Source organism: Peromyscus eremicus, chromosome 22, assembly GCF_949786415.1.
Source record: "Peromyscus eremicus chromosome 22, PerEre_H2_v1, whole genome shotgun sequence".
In the NCBI taxonomy this organism is placed as follows: Eukaryota; Metazoa; Chordata; class Mammalia; order Rodentia; family Cricetidae; genus Peromyscus; species Peromyscus eremicus.
In genome coordinates, this window is record NC_081437.1 from 13,886,282 (window position 1) to 13,905,679 (window position 19,398).

At 46.8% G+C, this 19,398-nt stretch overlaps 1 protein-coding gene across 4 annotated transcripts in view; it reads left to right on the plus strand.

The window, feature by feature from the left end:
- Positions 1–19,398, plus strand: part of Cdkl4 (cyclin dependent kinase like 4) — a 62,643-nt gene that overhangs the window by 19,029 nt on the left and 24,216 nt on the right. For all 4 annotated transcript variants that reach the window (XM_059248484.1, XM_059248483.1, XM_059248485.1 and 1 more), the window contains exons 4-8: positions 4,231–4,303; positions 7,858–7,948; positions 11,333–11,530; positions 14,712–14,794; positions 17,747–17,803. In XM_059248484.1, the coding sequence (XP_059104467.1) occupies positions 4,231–4,303; positions 7,858–7,948; positions 11,333–11,530; positions 14,712–14,794; positions 17,747–17,803 (502 nt within the window). The remainder of the gene's footprint in view (positions 1–4,230; positions 4,304–7,857; positions 7,949–11,332; positions 11,531–14,711; positions 14,795–17,746; positions 17,804–19,398) is intronic.

The window sequence follows — 19,398 nt, forward strand, 5'->3', positions numbered from 1 at the left end:
GAGTTCAAGCCCAGGGATCCAGATGGCGGAAGGAGAGAGCTCACTCCTTCAAGTTGTCTCCATACCTACTTACATATGTACACACATGCACACAAAATAAGAAGCTTAAAATATAATTTAAGATTTTAAATATAAAAATTAAACCTTTGCGTCTCTGGTTTCTGAAAATAGCAGTCCCATATGCATCAACAGAGTTGGAAAGATGAGCCACACCCCGAGAAAAAGATCTGCAGTTCTGTAACAGAGCGGTGTACATGGAGCAGGTGAATGCTGAGAGTCTGGAGACCAGTGCTAGCAACCTGGAAATACAGTGGCCCCAAAGAAAAAAAAGATGAAGTAGGAGGGGAGGTGTTGGGAAGAAGAGGGAGGGAAGTGAGGGTGGTCGGGCACAGGCTATCTAAGTGAGTGTGTGTGTGTGTGTGTGTGTGTGTGTGTGTGAAATCGTGTAAGAAAAATAAATTATTTTAAAAAAGGAGGAGAAGGAAGAAAGAGGAGGAAAGAGGAGGAAGAGGAAGAAGAGGGGGAAGAAGAGGAGGAAGAAGAAGAAGAAGAAGAAGAAGAAGAAGAAGAAGAAGAAGAAGAAGAAGAAGAAGAAGAAGGTAATGATGATGATGACGACAGACTGACCAATCCAAACAGGATAAAGGATAGATGGTGGGGCTGGGAAATGGCTCAGCAGTTAAGCACTTGAAACACAAGCCTGTGGATCAGTTTAGACCCCTAGAAACCGGTGGAAACACCCCAACCTCCCTGTAATTCCAGCATCAGAAGGCAAAGATGGGATCCCCAGAGCAAGCTGGCTCAGGGAACTCTGGGTTTGATTGAGACTGCCTGCCTCAAGGTAACTCAAAGATGATTCCCAGCATCAGCCTCGGGCCGCCATGTGCATGTTCACACTGTACACACACACACACACACCCATGCACACGCAAAAACACGATGCACACTCCACAAATGAATAAAGAAAAGAAGAATAAAAAGACACGAAATGGAAATACACGAAGCATAACACCCAGTAATCACGTGAATGAACATATGTTTATTTAATTGAAGCAGCCTCATGCAGCCAGGCTAACCTCCATCTTGCTATGTAACTGAGAATGACTTTGAACTCTGATCCTCCTGCCTCTACCTTCCAAGTGCTATGATTGCAGATGTGCCTCTCCATGCCCGATTTTAATTAGGTTCTTGGGCTCAAAGCCGGGACTTTGGGCATACTAGACAGACCACATTCCCAGTGCCATCATGGGAAATTACTAATCACTAAAAAATAAGGAACGACCAAATATCAAAATGAGATATCATTTTATCCACCCAAAGGCAAGCATCACGTTGGCAAAAACCAAGTGTTGGCACAATGGTGAGGACACGGAGACGTATCTGCACAGATGTTCGGTGGGAGTGTGATGGGTACAGCCTTCCTTGGAGAGGGTAGCTTGGCAGGATGTAAATGTGAAGGCGCCATAGGGCAGTGACGTAAGTAACGCAGAGGCACCGAGAATGGAACGTGGTTGCTGTGGCTCACAGAGATGGTGGCATGAAGTCGAATGTCCCCAGACAAAAGCTGCCCGGCCCCTCAGTTCCCCAGGGACGGTGAGAGCCAGCCAAGGACACTTGCCAATGCTCCCCCGCAGAAGGCTGATTCCTCCAGAGACAGGGAGCTCACAGCCTCCCGTTCTTAGATGACCTTTATTCTCTCTGGACTCCTCGTGGGGTGTGGACCCCTCCCTCGTACAGGCTGTGCCCCCGTTCCACAGCAACCCAGTGCCTGCTTTAGTTTCCAACCAAAAGGTTTAGAGGGACTCTTCCGAGCTTACCGTTTTCCCCGGAAAAATGTGCCACTCCCCCCCCCAACCCCCACCCCGCCAGGACTGTTTTTCCTGCAGGATCAAGATGTAACACTGACCCCAGACAGCCAACTTCCAGGATGGATCTTAAGAAGAAAGTTGGGGGGCTGGCAAGATGGCCCAGGAAGAGGAATCCCTTGGCCCCAAACCTGACAATGGGACTGGGACCCACAGGATGGGAGAACTGACTCCAGCAAGCTATGTTCTGACGTCCACACGAGCACCCTGGCCCATGTTCCCTCTCCCTCATTTAATAATTTAAAAAAAAAAAAAAAACCCAGCTTGGGCAGGTGTGGTGCACACCTTTAATCCCAGCACTTGGGAGGCAGAGGCTGGTGGATCCCTGTGAGTTTGAGGCCAGCCTGGTCTACAGAGTGAGTTCCAGGTCAGCCAAGGCTACACAGTAAGACCCTGTCTCGAAAAGGAAATAAATAGACATTTAAAAAAAAAAAAACAAGCAAGATAGCAAGAAGGTAGTGTTTATGTGTCATCGATGGAGAGTCGCAAAAACTCCTGGGAGCGTTTCTCGATAGAACGGTTGGTTCAACTGTTGTTAGTGGACGTCGAGCATCATCACCCAGATGAGCTCCACCTACAGCTACTGGAACACACGTGTACATGTTAGCATTGAAACCTCTGCACATCAAATGTTCCTGGAAGAGGCAGGGGTGGACTGGGAAGAATAGATGGGTGGCCAAGCAAGTGTCAGGGATAAGACATCGTGTACACCTTTTAAAATTTGAAAGCGGTGAGCATATTTATTCAAACTAAAGGTCAGAAAATAAATGGAGAGAGAAAGAGACAGAGACAGAAAATCAAGAGGTGCCTGAATGTACAGCCATCCTAAAATATATGCAATTATTCTGACATTGGAAAGTTAATTTTTCATGCAGTACACATCATTTCATGGATATTTTAAAACTATAAAATTACATACCTATCATTAAAAAGGCTTTTCTCAGCCGGGTGGTGGTGGCGCACACCTTTACTCCCAGCACTTGGGAGGCAGAGGCAGGTGGATCTCAGTGAGTTCGAGGTCAGCCTGGTCTACAATGCAAGTTTCAGGACAGCCAGGACTGTTACACAGAGAAAAACCCTGTCTCAAAAAAAAAAAAAAAAAAAAAGTTCATTTTTTGTTGTTTTCTTTTTGAGACAGAATTAGTCTGTTATGTAACTCTGGCTGTCCTCAAGACATGGTTTCATTTTTTTTTTCAGAGTCTCATTCTGCAGTCCAGGCTGGCCTTGAACTTGTGGTGAGCCTCCAGCCTCAGCTTCCTGAGTGGTGGGATTACACTACCATACCTAGCTTTTTGCTTGTTTTTTATGTAGCCCAAGCTAGCTTCAAACTAGCTCTCTTCCTGCCTATGCCTCTTGGGTGCTGAGATGAAATGGTTGTGCCATGAGAACAGGCCTGTAAACATGCTTGTTTGTTTGGTTGGTTGGTTGGTTGGTTGGTTGGTTGGTTGGTTTTTCGAGACAGGGTTTCTCTGTGTAGCTTTGTGCCTTTTCCTGGAACTCACTTGGTAGCCCAGGCTGGCCTCGAACTCACAGAGATCCGTCTGGCTCTGCCTCCCGAGTGCTGGGATTAAAGGCGTGCGCCACCACCGCCTGGCTGTTTGTTTGTTTGTAATGGGGAGTTGAATTAGGGAAATGGCTCTATGGGTCGAGCATTTGCTACACATATGTGAGGACTGGAATTCTCAGAACCCACATGAAACAAGACCCAGTAGCGTGTATCCATAACCCCAGTGTTCCCAAGGCAAAATGAGAGGTAGAGACAAGAGACTCTCTGGAAGCTCCAGAGCCAGCTAGCTGGGCATATGCAGTGACTAGCAATGAACAGACCCTGTCCCAAACCAAGCAGAAGGTGAAGACCGTCCCTTTGACCTCTACATGTTCACCATGGCACGTGTGTCCACTCTCACATACATGGACATAGACAAACACATAATTTATATATATATATATATATATATATATATATATATATATATATATATACAAAGACTTTATAAAAAGCATGGTTGGAGAGATGGCTCTGTGGTTAAGAGCACAGGCTGCTCTTCCAGAGGACCCGGGCTTGATCCCCAGCATTCACATGACTGCGTATAACCATCTGTAACTCCAGTTCCAGGAGATCCGATACCCTCTTCAGGCCTCCAAGGGCACCAGGCATGTTGGTGGTGCACAAACATACAAGCAGGCAGAAGAACCGTGTAGATAATTTTTAAAGCAATTCCAGGCCCCCACCCCCACCCCGTGCGCTCTGCTCTTTGACTATGTTTAGCTCATCTGCGCCCCCCCCCCTCGTTCCCAGCCCGGGACCCCATCCCGGGGCCCCATCCCGGGAGTTTTCATGTCTACTTTTGTTCTTTCCCTCCAGCGTTCCCGATGGAGTCATCCAAAGCGTGCTGTGGCAAACCCTTGAGGCCCTTAACTTCTGCCACAAACATAACGTAAGTAGCACCTTCCAATGTTAGGGAGTTCTCCGTAACAAGTCTTCAGATAGAGAGAAAAGAGCGAGCCAGAGGACTCAGATCACAGCGAGCTGTACAAGGAAGGAAAGACAGTTCACCACTCACGGCCCTGCTCGCATTTCCACGAGAACCAAGCTACAGAGAGCTTGTGAATTCAAAGTTTGTGCGGGCTTAATGTTTCTTTCCTTCCACCCCAGAGCTAATGATTCCGAGAACTGTCTAAATTGGGTTAGAATAATTTTCCATCTTTTCTATAGCCTGACCCATCACGGCACTTGGTTGGGCTTTGTTCGTACTGTAGGGTTTGGGGTGTGTGTGTGTGTGTGTGTGTGTGTGTGTGTGTGTGTACACATACAGGAGTTCAAGCCAAAGCAAGACATTAATTGTCTTTCCCTGTTGTGTTTTGCCTTACTGCCTTGAGATCAAAAGGTTGCAGGTTTCATTAGGCTAGCCCATCAGCAACCTCCCAGGATCTGCCTATCTCCACCCCCGGTGCTGGTATTACAGGTGCAGACAGCCGTGCCCTGCTTTTTGTCGGGAATCCAGACCCAAGTAGGTCCCAATGCTTGCAGAGCAAGCCCTCTAACCCACTGAGATATCTCCCCAGCTCCAGGTTAGTTTCATAGTTGTTGTTTTTAGATAACAATGTTTGGTGTGTAGCGTCACATGCTTCTTACTGTATCAACATCACGAGATGCCGAATGTCGGGTGATCCTGACCTTGGTGATGGTCATCCTGGTTGGTAGGCTCGGGAGTTACTAGTTTGATTGTCCCTCAACCCCCCTCCCCAGCCCCCATTTTCAGTTTGCCTGTGGATCTTTCCACCTGATGGTTTCCACATTATTGTCTGGATCCAGAATTCCTGAAGATGAAGAAATGGTCGTTTTCCAAGGGTATTATTATCGCTTCTGCATTGTCCTTGGGATTGCGGCCAGGTATGGTGGTACACACCTGTGATGGCAGTTCTGGGAATGCCAAGGCAGGAGGGTCGTGAATCGGAGGAGGACAGCCTGGGTCGTAGCATGAGATCCTGCCTCAAAAATAACCTGGTACTAATAGTAGTTGGAACTGCATAGAAAGTAGATTACCCTCGTGGACTCTGGCTACTGTAAAATATAGGAAGACAAGTATGAGCTGGGGTAGAGCTCCTTGGTAGAGCACTTGACTAGCATGCCCGAGGCTCTGTGTTCAATCACCGTGCTGCAAATAAATAGTCTTTTAAGCCTGGGGATATAGCCCACTGGTAGGATGCATGGTTGTATGTGCAAAGCACCCACTAGTTGCAATCCCCTGAACTGCAAAAAAAATAAGCAAATGAAAATAAGGCAAATGCATGATGATTTCCTTCACGTGTCACTGTTCAGAGTGATGAAGACATACATGTCTCAGCATCCTCCCTCAGTGAGCCATGTGGTCTCGGGTTATCCATGGCTCTTATCGATTGGGTGTTTGTGATGCCTACCGTCATTTTTGTGCCCATTTTGGGCCAGCGGGAGCTCACTCCAATTGGCTCCTGGTGCTTTTGCTAGAATGAGAGATTTTATAAAATATCTCTAGACCTTCTGAGTGGGGGACTCAGAGTGCCAAGACACCGATTCGGTGTACCATATGGGCAGCTTTGATGCCAGCAAGACGTCGACCACGGTAGTCTAGGATCGCTGGAAAAGAAAATTCAAGATCAGGGAACTGAATGTCGGTACTTAGGGAGGCTCTCTTTAGGTTTACAAAAGCCACTGAAGTTTCCATTAGAACAAAGCAAATACCTTCATTTCCTATGGCCAGAAAGGGAGGCTGTTCACAAGCTACATAATCCTAGTCTTCATGCTGCAATTTGTGCCTTCTGATTTTTAGAAAAGATGGTGGTGGATGGAATCAATCTGTTGCTTTCCACCATACTCCAGGAAATGGAACATTCACCTAAAGCTCATATAGAAATAGGCAGTTTTTAATTTTCTTTATGGGTATTTTTGCCTGTGTATATCTGTGCACCACGGGCATGCCTAGTGCCTGGAAAGGCCAGAAAAAGGCCTCAGATCCCCTAGAACTGGAGTTACCGTGGTTGTAGGCCACCACGTGAGTGCTGGGAATTGACCTTGGGTCTTCTGGAAGAGCAACCAGTATTCCTAACCGCTGAGCCATCTCTCCAGCCCTGTTATGGTTTTTGAAGACACAGTTTACCTCGAGTGTTTGTGCTTTTGATCTGTACACCAAGCCCCTCTCTTGGGTACAGATTACTAATGAAGTGTCTAAGGCTGACCCATCTTTTTGCCTCTTCCAGGCTTAGCATGGACCTTTCATATAAAAGGTGCTCAACAAGTATCTATTTAATAACCAGATAGCTAGGTGGATGGATTATCCAGTCAGCCTTTCTACCTGAGTGTAACCAAACTATGATTAGAGCTTAACATAATTGACATCGCATCTCCATTTGGAAGAACATATCCTATACCCCGAGCTTTAAATACCCCAGACTTCTCCTGAATAATCTATAGCCGCTATTAAAAACTGAATAGTTTCCGAGTATGATAATCATTGTGGATATGTTCACGATGGGGGTGGTGCATGCCACAGTGTGTATGTGGAGGCCAGAGAAGAACAGTTCTGTGATGCTGATTCTCCCCCTGCACCGTCACACAGTTCCAAGGATGGAACTCAGGTTGCCAGGCATGCAGAGTAAGTTCCTTTACCTGCTGAGCGTTCTCACTAGGAGGGTGGATATAGTTTCTAGACAAATGTCATCCCCCAAGATGACACTCTCTTCCAAATATGCTCATTTTCTCATGCTCCTATGTTAGCAACTCAGTGTTGTTGAGTTGTTAGTTTTTTGTTTTTGTTTTTTTTTTTTATCCTCTCAGATCGGCATTATTCAACCTGAGCTGTGGTTCATGAACAGCAGTGATTCTTGTTAAAGGCACCTGGAGTCTCCCATTCTTTACACTTCTCCATCTCCTATTACGGTTCAAACAGGCACAGTAGAAAGTGAACAAACTCACTGTATTATGTGTGTTCCTTTCTTCCGAAGATCCAGATAGACGCAGTTTCCATGTGTAACAATTATGGTTTTCATATCTTTGATAATATTTACACTGACATTTAGATAAAGTTTTTCTTTCACTTGACAAGATTCGTACATGAAAATTGACAACTTAAATTTTTCTAGGGAAATGAAGGCCATCTTTTTGTTTTTCAATTGTAAGCAATGAAGCTTTTGTACGCTACCCATCGTCTAAATTAATAGGCACTGTTAGCCAGGCAGTGGTGGCGCACACCTTTAATCCCAGCACTCGGGAGGCAGAGCCAGGCGGATCTCTGTGAGTTCGAGACCAGCCTGGGCTACCAAGTGAGTTCCAGGAGAGGCGCAAAGCTACACAGAGAAACCCTGTCTCGAAAAACAAAAAAAATAAAAATAAAAATAAAAATAAAATAAAATAAAATAACCTAAAAAATAAATAAATAAATAAATAAAATAGGCACTGTTGTTGACTCATTGTCGTTTTGACGGCTCGGATAATTAAGCAAATATCATCTTTCAGTGTATTCATCGGGACGTAAAACCCGAAAACATCCTAATAACCAAGCAAGGAATGATCAAGATTTGTGACTTTGGATTCGCACGAATTCTGAGTGAGTACATTTTGTCACCTGCTTCGTCTAGTCCAGACGACTAGACATCGATGTCATTTGTGTTCTTCCTTAAGCTAATGGGTAGCTGCTAAATGTCTTGTTATTCAAAGGGGGGGGAGTCTCGTGTTAGCCTTTCTATCAGTTGATAATTTGGCTTTTTTCCATTCAGCTGGAATTTATTGGATGGCATCTTTGCATGCTTGGCCCCACAGGAGTGGAAAGGGAGCATCGTAAGATGCATTTCTGCTCTGCGGGCACTTATAACCCAAAGAAAATGAGATGAAAGAAAAAGACAAGATGGTTGGCCATAAAGCGCTAGTGAAGGAGCAGATGGTCCCCCGGGGAGAGAGAGTAGCATGGGCTGGAGTGATTGGAAAAGCCCCACAGAGCTGGGGAGGCTGTAAGAGTCAGCTGGAAACTAAAGAGCCACCAGGATTCAGAGAGAGTGCTAAGAGGAAGTACACCATCCCTGGGCAGTGAGGGGCCAGAGGGATGGGGGAGAGGTAACTATCTCTCCCTACGTATAGGACGTGGAAGCAGCAGGGACCTGTGTTAGCAACATGCACTTTACTGGGTTGGAGGGTGTGGGGGTGGGGTTGGGGGGGGTGAGGGGTACGAGCATCCTCTACATCCCAGCGGTACCCAGAGGTGACGGAAGAAGGTTGAAGAAGTTGAAACAAATCTGGCCAAGTGTCCCTGAGGCTACTGTGCTTGGTGGTACAAAACCACCAAGGATGATAATGTGTCCCTGCCATGGCCGAAAAGAGACACTGACAAACCGACTCGCTCCTAAGCTATGAACTCTGTAATAAGTGCGTTCATCTCCTGGGATAGAAGATTCCGGTTAGATGTGACGGTCACAGAACTGTCAGTGACACTAGCACATGCTCAAAGACTGGAGACGTGGCTCCGTGTAAAGTCCCGCAAGTCTGGGGACTAGAATTCGAATGCCCAGAAGCCACGTAAAAGCTGGACGCACAGCACGCATTTCTAACCCTACTGTTCCGGGGATGAGATGAGAGGCTAAGATAGGAAAAGCCCCAGAAACTCCCAGGCACGTAGCCTCGAGGAAAACCAGGGGCTGCTTCAAACAAGGAAGGTGAGGGCCAGTCCCTGAGGTTGACCTTTGACCTGCACACTTGTGCATGTACGCACGCACGCACGCACGCAGTACTCAAATACTCATACACACATACTAAACTTAAAAAGAAAAAAAAAATGGTGCACGCCTTTAATCCCAGCACTTGGGAGGCAGAAGCTGGTGGATCTTTGTGAGTTCGAGGCCAGCCTGGTCCAGCGAGATCCAGGAAAGGCGCAAAGCTACACAGAGAAACCTTGTCTCAAAAAACAAAAACAAAACAACAACAACAACAACAAAAAAAACACATTTGATGTGTGTGTACCCCACAGAGCACGTGTGGAGGTCAGAGAACAACTTGCCAGAGTGGGTTCTCTCCCACTACCGTGTAATTCCCAAGTTTCAAATTCAGGTGGTCGAGGTTGGCGGCAAACACCTCTACCCATCGGACCATCTCATCGGCCCCAGACCTGTTTTTTAAAGGCAGAGAAGCACCCATCCCCTCATCTCTGCAAGTCACTATGTTACCAGCTCTTCTTTGTCTGTGGCACATTTGTGGACTTGGTCCAAGAACTCACGCGTGACTCTTGTCACCAAAAGGCCCGTGGGAATTGTTTCATCAGCTCCCCTCCAACCTCAGAGGGAGAAGAATTAAGATTCCCAGGACTTTCCGGCTCACGTAGCATCATGGGATGGATTGGATTCCACTCACCTGACTTAGGCAGTGCAAGCTCCAGGGTAGACGGACATGTCTGACGGGATCAGTTTCACCCAGATCTCCATCATCTGTCAGTCATACAGGAATGACTCACGGGGCAAGGAGTCAAACCAGGTTGTCACAATAGTCCTGAAAAACAGTCATGGGCAGGGAAAGTCAGTGTGAGCAGCCATCCAGGACTTCAGTGGTCTCTATGGCTGCCACAGTGAACAGCCACAACCCACGAGGCTTCAGGCAATAGAATGTGGTCTCTCCTGGTCCGGGAGGCTCCTTCCTACACCCCAGGCTGTTCTGCTCCTCACCTGGAAGCCACTTCCTTCAGCATCTGCTCTACCTCACATGTCTGTCTGTCTGTCTGTCTGTCTGTCTGTCTGTCTCTGTGTCCCTGCAGGGCCACCTTGCAATAATGCCAGTCCTTGGACTGGAGTTATAGCTCAGATGGTTAAATGTTTGCTGTACAATCCTGAGGACCTGAGTTCAATCCCCAGAATCCACGTCAAGTGTGTGTGTGTGTGTGTGTGTTATATTGTGTGCTTGTTTATAATCTTGGTGCCGGGGAGGCAAAGGCAAGCAGATCCCCAAGGCTCTGCTGGCCAGCCAGCCTACACACAGATTAGGAAATACCAGGTAAAAGTGAGCGTCTGTCTCAAATCAAGGTAAGGGTTAGGGATGTGGCTGGGATGCGCACGTGCCTACCTAGCACACATAAACAGGTATGTGGCTCACCTCTCTCTACTTGAAGGTAGAGGAGGGGCATTAGGAGTTCAAAGACAACATGGGGTACATGAGACACTGTCTTTAAAAAAAGGGGTCTCCCATCCAAGTACTAACCAGGCCCAAAACTGCTTAGCTTACAAAATCAGATGAGATCGGGCGCATTCAGGGTATGAGTTCAAGGCTAGCCTGGGCTACAGAATGAGTTCCAGGAAAGGCGCAAAGCTACACAGAGAAACCCTGTCTTGAAAAAACAAACAAACAAAAAAAAGGGGTGGGTGGATGGGTGGGTGTGAGGAACAAAGACCTAAGGGGAATCTTTGGCTACATACATGCACATATACATATTCTCTCTCTCTCTCTCTCTCTCTCTCTCTCTCTCTCTCTCTCTCTCTCTCTCTCTCTCTCTCTCTGTCTCTCTGTCCACACATACACACACATACACACCAGTCCCTGAATTCAGGGCCTGCCTCAGTATAACTCAGCAACGTCTGAAAAGACCCTATTTCCACACAAGGTCAAATTCACAGGTATCAGAAACTGGGACTTCAAACCTATGTTTTTGTGGAGGACACCATCTAACCAAAACCAAGCACCGTGCTGATGAGAAATAGAAACAAGTGAGATCTGGCTTAGACTCAGGTGACAGGACAGGAATTCTGACACCTGTCCGGGACGATTCTCCCATGTTCTCCAGCTAGGGCGCACTCAGTGTTCACTGGGGCCCTGGCTCAGTGAGTGTCTCCTCCCGGCTGAGAGCCACAGAAGCCCTCAGAATGAGCTGCTGTACCAGCCGCTCCGGGGAGTGTGGGTCAGAGGCATTCAGGCCAGGATAGACGACATCATCTGATCTGCCTGATGCTCTCCCTTGCAGTTCCAGGAGACGCCTACACGGACTACGTTGCCACCAGGTGGTACCGAGCCCCTGAACTTCTCGTGGGAGACACGAAGTACGGTTCCTCCGTGGACGTGTGGGCCGTCGGCTGTGTTTTTGCGGAGCTCCTGACGGGTCAGCCGCTCTGGCCAGGAAAATCAGACGTGGACCAACTTTATTTGATCATCAGGACACTGGGTATGAACTGCATTCTGTGGTCCACATGTGCCTTTCTAGCACCCGTGCGATAGATAATGTCATGAGAGCAGGAAGCACATTGCTTCTCAGAGGCTCTGCCGGGAAGGTCTCTGGTCTCTCGGCTGTAGCCGAAGCCCAGTCCTGTCTGAACACATAGTGCCAGCCGTGAGTCTGCGGAGGACTTGCCAAGGAAATCCAGTAAGTCTCATATGATTTCCTGATCAGGGCAGCCAACATTTAAAGTGATATTAGCGTAATTCATCTGCACAGTACCTTACAAGTTAAGAATCCTCAGTTTTAAGAAAAAAACTTGTGGTCTGGACAGACGGGGTTAAGAGCCCATACTGCTCATGCAGAGGACCCAAGTTTGGTTCCCAGAACCTCTATAAGGTGGCTCAAAACTGCCTGTAACTCCAGCTCCAGGGAATTCAACACCTCTGGCCCTGCATTCATGTGTGTAACCCTACCCCCACCCCTACTCCCCAGCCACACATATAAGTAAAAGAAAGCAACTCCTTTTTTCCAAATTAATCTTTTATTGTTTTCTTAATAGGTTTTTAATTGAAATAGAATTACATCACATTTCCCCCTCCCTTTTCTCCCTCCAACCCTTCCCATGCTCCCCCATGCCAAGATGATAGCCTCTTTTTCTTTGATTATTGTTATATACATACATATATATGTATGTGAACATATGTACATTTATATGTGTACATATATATATATATATATATATATATATATATATATATAACCTGAGTCCATTTTTTTTATTATTTGTGTGTATATGGCTTTGTGGCTGACCAGTCTGCCACCAGTAAGGGAGCTCATGAAGGGGCTAATTTCCCCTCTCTCAGGAGTTGTTAGCTGCCCATAGTTCTTCGTTCGGAGTGGGACCCCGTGAGAATCCCCCTTCCACATTGGTGTGTCTGTGGATATTATTTGTTCCAGTCTTGCTATTTCTAGGAAGGACTCTTTCTCTACAGACTTCCTGGTGCTCTGGCTCTTACAGTCTCTCCACCCCTTCTCCTTGATGTTGCCTGAACCATAGATGGAGCTGCAATGTAGATGTTTCCATGGTAGCGGGCTCCCCGTGGCCTGTGGATCTCTGCGTTGTGTCCAGCTGTGGTTTTCTGTGATGGTCTCTATTTGCTATAAAGAGAGGCCTTTCGGGTGAGGGGTTGTGGCTGTACTTACCTGGGGATATAAGTATAAGATTTAGAATGCAGTAAGGACTTATTGCTGGTCTAGACAAGTGGCTGTGGTGTATTCTTTTCCAAAGCCCATGACCTCACTAGGCCAGGGAAGCTGCCAGACATGACTTCCCTCCCTCTGAATGGGCCTTACGTCCAGTTAGACAGCTGTTGGTTGTCACTGACATGTGGGTACCACTATTGCACATTTATTCATATCTCACATGCTGGTTAGAGGTGTTGTGGCTGATCAGGACTGTTTAACTGCTTCTCTCCCTTGGCGGCTTGTATAGTACTTGACATGAGTGAAGTATAAATAATAAAATAAAATAAAAAACCTGTTAAGGAATGTATTATCTGGGGGGAGGGTGTTTTAGATTTTTAGTTTTGTTTTATTTAGTTTTATTGGATTTTTTTTTTTTTCTGAGACAGGGTTTCTCTGTGTAGCCCTGGTTGTCCTGGAACTCACACTATAGACCAGACTGGCCTCAAACTCACAGAAATCCACCCGTTTTATTTTGGCCAGGTGTGGTGACACATGCCTTTAATCCCAGCACTCAGGAGGCAGAGGCAGGAGGATCTCTGTGAGTTCGAGGCCAGCCTTGTGAGTGCCAGGACAGCCAGGGCTATGTAGAGAGACCCTATCTTAAAAAAAAAACAAAAATCAACAACAAATGTATAGATGCCCACAGAGACAGAAGAGAATGTAGAACACCCCTGGAGCTGGAGTTACAGAGAGTTGTGAATCTGACCCATGTGGCTTCTGGGAACTGCACTTGAGTCCTCTAGAAGAGTAGCAAGTGCTCTTAACTGCTGAGCCATCTCTCCAGCCCCAAGTTACATCACTTTAAATTGTGCCTATTTTATAAGTGAAACTAAGGTTCCAGAAGCCTCCATGGTTAGCCTGAAGTCATACACCCCCATAAGGTGAAGAATAGAAATAAGATTGGAGAGGTTGGTGTGTGTGTGTGTGTGTGTGTGTGTGTGTGTGTGTGTGTGTGTGTGTGTGTGTTGCTGGAGGTGGAACCCAGGGCCTCTCAGGTATGCTAAGCACGCCCTCTCCCACTGAGCCCACCAGCCCACTTGAAAGCTTGTCTCATGAGCTTTGTGTTATTCTCGACAGTCAGAAGTTGCAGTCTCCCGTGGTTGGAAGGGGATCTGACCCAGTGTAGACTACAGAGCCATTCCAGGAGCCTGGATGCAAAGCCATTAATGAATCCCTCATTCCACAGGATGAATACACCGATTCTTTCCCAGAAAAATGCTCTGGCTTTTGCTGGGCAACTCTTTGCTTCTCTCTCCTCATTCTCCTGGGGAACACGGAAGTGTGGGGCAGAGCATCACTGTGGGTCACCCCTTCTACGTGTGTGTGTGTCTGCTCAGCTCTCCAACTCTTTAGACAGACCTGCTTTGACTCCCTTTCGTATGACCAGTTAACGAACCTCTCAGCCTCATTTTCCTCACTGGTGCGGTGGAAATGAAAACCAGCAGTTCTCAGGCTGGGGCACACAGCTCAGTGGTAGGGTGTGCTTGACAAGCATGCATCCATCCCTAGGTTTGAACTGCAGCCCTGCATGGATCAGGCATGGTGGCCCATGCTTGTGATCCCCGAATTTGGGAAGCAGAGGCAGGAATGTGAAGAGTTCAAGGTCATGCTTGGCTACATAGTTTGAGGCCAGCCTGGAATAGACAAGCTCCTGCTAGCATAGAGAAGCTATCAATTCCATCCAGCGATTGTTAGGAAAGGAGATGAAAACCCCAGCCGCACTCTCTCAGTCTTACAGGGAGGTGTGTGACAAGGAGAACTGTGTGGAGAGTGGTCCTCGCCAGAGCACAGGGGCCTTTGCACAGGTTCACACTGCCGGTGTCTGCAGGGAACACTCAGGCATAGTGTTCCCTGAACACCTCCCATCCTAGGAGATTTTTGCGATACGCTTTATAATTTTCTAGCCCGAGTTATCGTGAGCTGTGTGGTTTGTGTTTTACAGGAAAACTCATCCCAAGACATCAGTCTATCTTTAAAAGTAACCAGTTTTTCCGTGGCATCAGCATACCTGAACCAGAAGACATGGTAAACGGCTCGGGGCTGGATTGTTTATTGTTTGTATTGTTTCTGTAAGCAGATGCGTGTTCCACATGTGTGCTTTGGGGCTGCTGTTTTCCACACGAAACACTGATGCAGAATCGAAGTGAGTCCGTTTAAAATGCATAAGCCACGCACAGTGGGGCACAAAGAAATTCCTAACTATTGGAGATGCTTGATCATTTGAGCTCAAGAGCTCGAGGCCAGCCAGCCTGGGCAGTTCTGAGGCCCTGACTCAAAAACTAGGTATAAAAATCCAGGCATCGTAGCATGGCTATAACCCCAACACTCAGGTCTATTAGCACAAGTTTGATGCCATATGTCAAATTCTGGAACAAGGCAGCCAGAGCTATATAGTAAATCTCTCTCTCTCTCTCTCTCTCTCTCTCTCTCTCTCTCTCTCTCTCTCTCTCTCTCTCTTTCATACACACACACACACACCAGGGACAGAGAGAGATGCTCAGAGGCTAAGAGCGCTTATTATATAAACAATGAGCACCCAGCACCCGTGCAAAAAGGGGGGTGTGGTTGTAAACACCCACAGTGCCAGCAGTGGGAACAGGGGACATTGGGACACTGGGGCTTGCTGACTGCCGGCCAGACTTAAAAACAGCTCCAGGTTCAGTGATAGACCCTAACTCAAGGAAGTAAGGCGTACGATAGATAGAGAAGGACACCGAGTGTCGTCCTCTGGTCCCCTCACACACTTATGTGGTTTCCACGTTGGCACACATGTGTACCTACCCACCACCACCACCACATACATACTAAAGTAATAATTAATAAAGATGATAAAGGAAGCCGGGCGGTGGTGGCGCACGCCTTTAATCCCAGCACTTGGGAGGCAGAGGCAGGTGGATCTCTGTGAGTTCGAGGCCAGCCTGGGCTACAGAGTGAGTTCCAGGACAGGCTCCAAAGCTACACAGAGAAACCCTGTCTCGAAAACCAAAAAAAAAAAAAAAAAAAAGATGATAAAGGAAAGTAACAGTTTGCCTGACCTAACTCTTCCATAATTCATGGACATTTAAATTTAAATCATGCTTAGTATCACACAACACCTTGATGTTTTTGGTCGAACACTAAAGTTAACTTTCCTTGAAATAATTATTTCCTCACAAATAAATAGTACTTCAAACAATTTTCTTTATTTTGAAGGCATGTTCTCTCTCAAGTGTTTTTTCCATCTCACAGGACAAACCTGAGAGCAATAGAAATAAATAAAAAATAAAAGCATTTTCCAAGTCAGGCTCAGTGTGCCTATAATCCTAGCACCTGGGAGGCAGTAGCTGCAGGATTATGAGTTCAAGTCCAGCCTGAAACATAGAGGAGACTCTGGGCTACCCACTTCCCTTCATAAAAAATAAATAAAAAAATAAACACCTTTGTTTCAGAATTTGCATTTCCTCCTAGAAGTTCATTCTACAAAATCTACTGTACCCTTGCAGTTCCTGATCCATGGACATGTCTGCTCTTAGTCTAGCCTGGTCTAGCTCCCTCTATCAGGTCACCTAAGCTCAGGGTCTGACCCCCTCAAACACCGTGTTAATCTTGGTGTTGTGACCCAAGCCTGTAATTCCAGCTCTGGAAAAGCAAGAGGCAGGAGGATGCCACAAGTTGAAGGTCAGCCTGGTCTACATAGTGAGTTCCGGGCCAACCGGGAAGACAGAGAGAGAGCTTCTGTCTCAGGCCAATACCAACACAAACCATCTCCGTACTGTCTGCCCATTCATCCAGTGGAGGGAAAGAGAGAACCTTCAGGAGAGGCATGACCACCATGCTGCAGCCAGGGACGCTCAAACATGGGAGACCCGAGAAGCCGGATGGTGCCATGTGCCATGTGACTCAAGTCCATGATGCCATCATTTATCAAAGATTTTTTTTATCATTAATTTTTTTATTTTTTGCTGTACATAGTTTGTAAAATTTTTCACAAATACAATACAAAGTTAAAGATAAAGGTTAAAAAAGAGGGCTGGACAGATGGCTCAGCAGTGAAGGCATGTGTCTCACTTGAGTGTGAGGAAGAGAGTTTGGAGGCCCCCAGGTCCATATAAAGGCTGGCTAGTCTGGGTGGCCTGCTGATAGTTCTCACCTCAGAAAGTGATTCCTAAGCCAACGGGCTAAAGAGACCAGCCATATTGATAAGCTCTGGGTTTGAGAGACCCTGCCTCAGCGGAAAAGGTGGAGGACAGTAGGGGACAATTCTTGACCTCTCAGCCTTTGCCTCCATGAACACACACATGCACATTCACCCCGACACATGCACACACACACATGAAAAAGTGGAAAAGGAAAAAGTCACACAAGAATTACTCATGTCACGTGTCTACTGTAAAGAATTAGCTACAGCAAATTCACCCCTCTGCTGTCCGATTTGAAAGGCAGAATGTTGCTATCAACTTTGCGATTTCTCCACTCTCTCCCCTCCCGGCTGTTTTGAGAAGCTTCACCTCCTGCCGATTGCTGTAGTGTTTCTCAGTATGTGAGTCAGTATGTTCTCAAGAATGCTCAGAGCATCCTCGTTCACATGCCAGGCCCCAACAGCCATGCCCTGCGGCAGGATCTCCGGTGGGGCGTGTTTCGTATTTGAAGCGTCCCTGTTCCCTTCCCTCCCAGGACTACTAGCACCAAGAGTAATCCACTGCAAAATTAAGAAAGCAACCCTAGTTTTAGATCTCTGAACCTTAATACTGCACTACAAAATTATGTAAAAGCGTGTTTAAAAAAAAAAAAAACTTAAAAAGCGTCCTCAAACATATTAAGGGCGTTTCTCCCAAGTGTTTTGTTAGACACACACTGTGGGCGGGGAGATGAATGTTTGCCCAGCATGCATGGGCTGTGAATTCAGTTCCCTGAGACTCTGAAATACACACACACATACATACATGTACATATTCATTACTTTGTGGTTAGGTAACACTGAATCTCTTTGTTTTCCAGGAAACCCTTGAAGAAAAATTCTCGAATGTTCAGCCTGTGGCTTTAAACTTCATGAAGGTATGTGGGAATTAACTATGATTACTGAACCTGGTCATTCAGCACAGAGGTGGGGAAGAGGCTGTGCGGAACACATCGCCCAAGTCGGGAATAGTCATTTTAAATGTGAGGAGGAGGAGGAGGAGGAGGAGGAGGAGGAGGAGGAGGAGGAGGGGGATAAAGGCATGAGCATAGGCCTGATGACCTGAGTTCAATTCCTGGAACCCACATAAAGATGGAGAGCACTAACTTCACAGAGTTATCCTCTGACCCCACCCCCACCCCGACATGTGTGCCCACATATACACTCACACACCCTCTCACAAACAACTTTTGAATTATTTTTTTAGAACAAAGCAAACCCCACGTTGGACTCTGCCATTTGTTTCTCGAATCCCAACTTCAGACCTTTTACCAGGTTTGAAGCTGGCTGAGAGAAATCCTTCTATGAACTTGTCCGTTTTTAACAGAAACTGTTATTTGGGGAGATGGGGACTCAGGAGCCCTTGTAGCTGGAGTTTTCCTGCCTGGCCCATAGTCAGGGCAAATCTCTTTCACCTGCCAGTCCCACAGCCACTCAGACCCGACCAAGTAAACACAGAGACTTATGTTGCTTTCAAACTGTATGGCCGTGGCAGGCTTCTTGCTAACTGTTCTTATAGCTTAAATTAATCCATTTCCTTTAATCTATACCTTGCCACATGGCTCGTGGCTTACCGGCATCTTCACAAGCTGTTTCTCATCGTGGCGGCTGGCAGTGTCTCTCTGACTCAGCCTTCCACTTCCCAGCTTTATTCTCCTCCTTGCCCCGCCTATACTTCCTGCCTAGCCAACGGCCAATCAGTGTTTTATTGATTAATAAGCAACACATTTGCCATACATCCCACAGCAAGCCCTCTCTCCATCAAATCAATATCAGTGCTCAAAAGAATAACCAAGTGCCCAGCAGTGGTGGTGCACACCTATAATCCCAGCACTCAGGAGGCAGAGGCGGGCAGATCTGTGAGTTCGAGGCCAGCCTGGTCTACAGAGTGAGTTCCAGGACAGCCAGGGCTCCACAGAGAGACCCTGTTTGGAAGAAGAAAAAAAAAATTACTCAAGCAAGACATTGTTCTTGGTCTGAAGCGCCAGAGCATCTCAGGATGGCAGCCTCGTCTTAGATTCTGAAAATGCTCTTTGAATAAACAATGCATTTAGGGGACTCCATTTCCATGGATTGAAAACCCCACGTAAGAATGTGAATGATTTCAGAATGAAAATGTGATGAATTTGAAAGTGTGGCGGTTAGCTGTGATTGCCAGCATGATACAGCCTAGACTCACCCAGGGAAGGGGACTTGATGAGGGATTTTCTAGAGTAGGTTGGCCTATGGGCACGTCTGTGGTGGGGGATTATCTTGATTAAATTAGCTGAGGTGGGAAAACCTGCCCACCGTGGGTGGAACCATCCCCTGGGCAGGGGATCCTGGGTTGGGTAGGAGTGGAGAAAATGAGCTGGGCACTAGCAGGAAGCATTAATTCACCGCTTCCTGCTCATGTGGATGTAAAATGACTAGTGGCTCCACGTTCCTTGATTTTCTCTTTTCATTTCTTCGATGGCACCAAAACCAATATCTA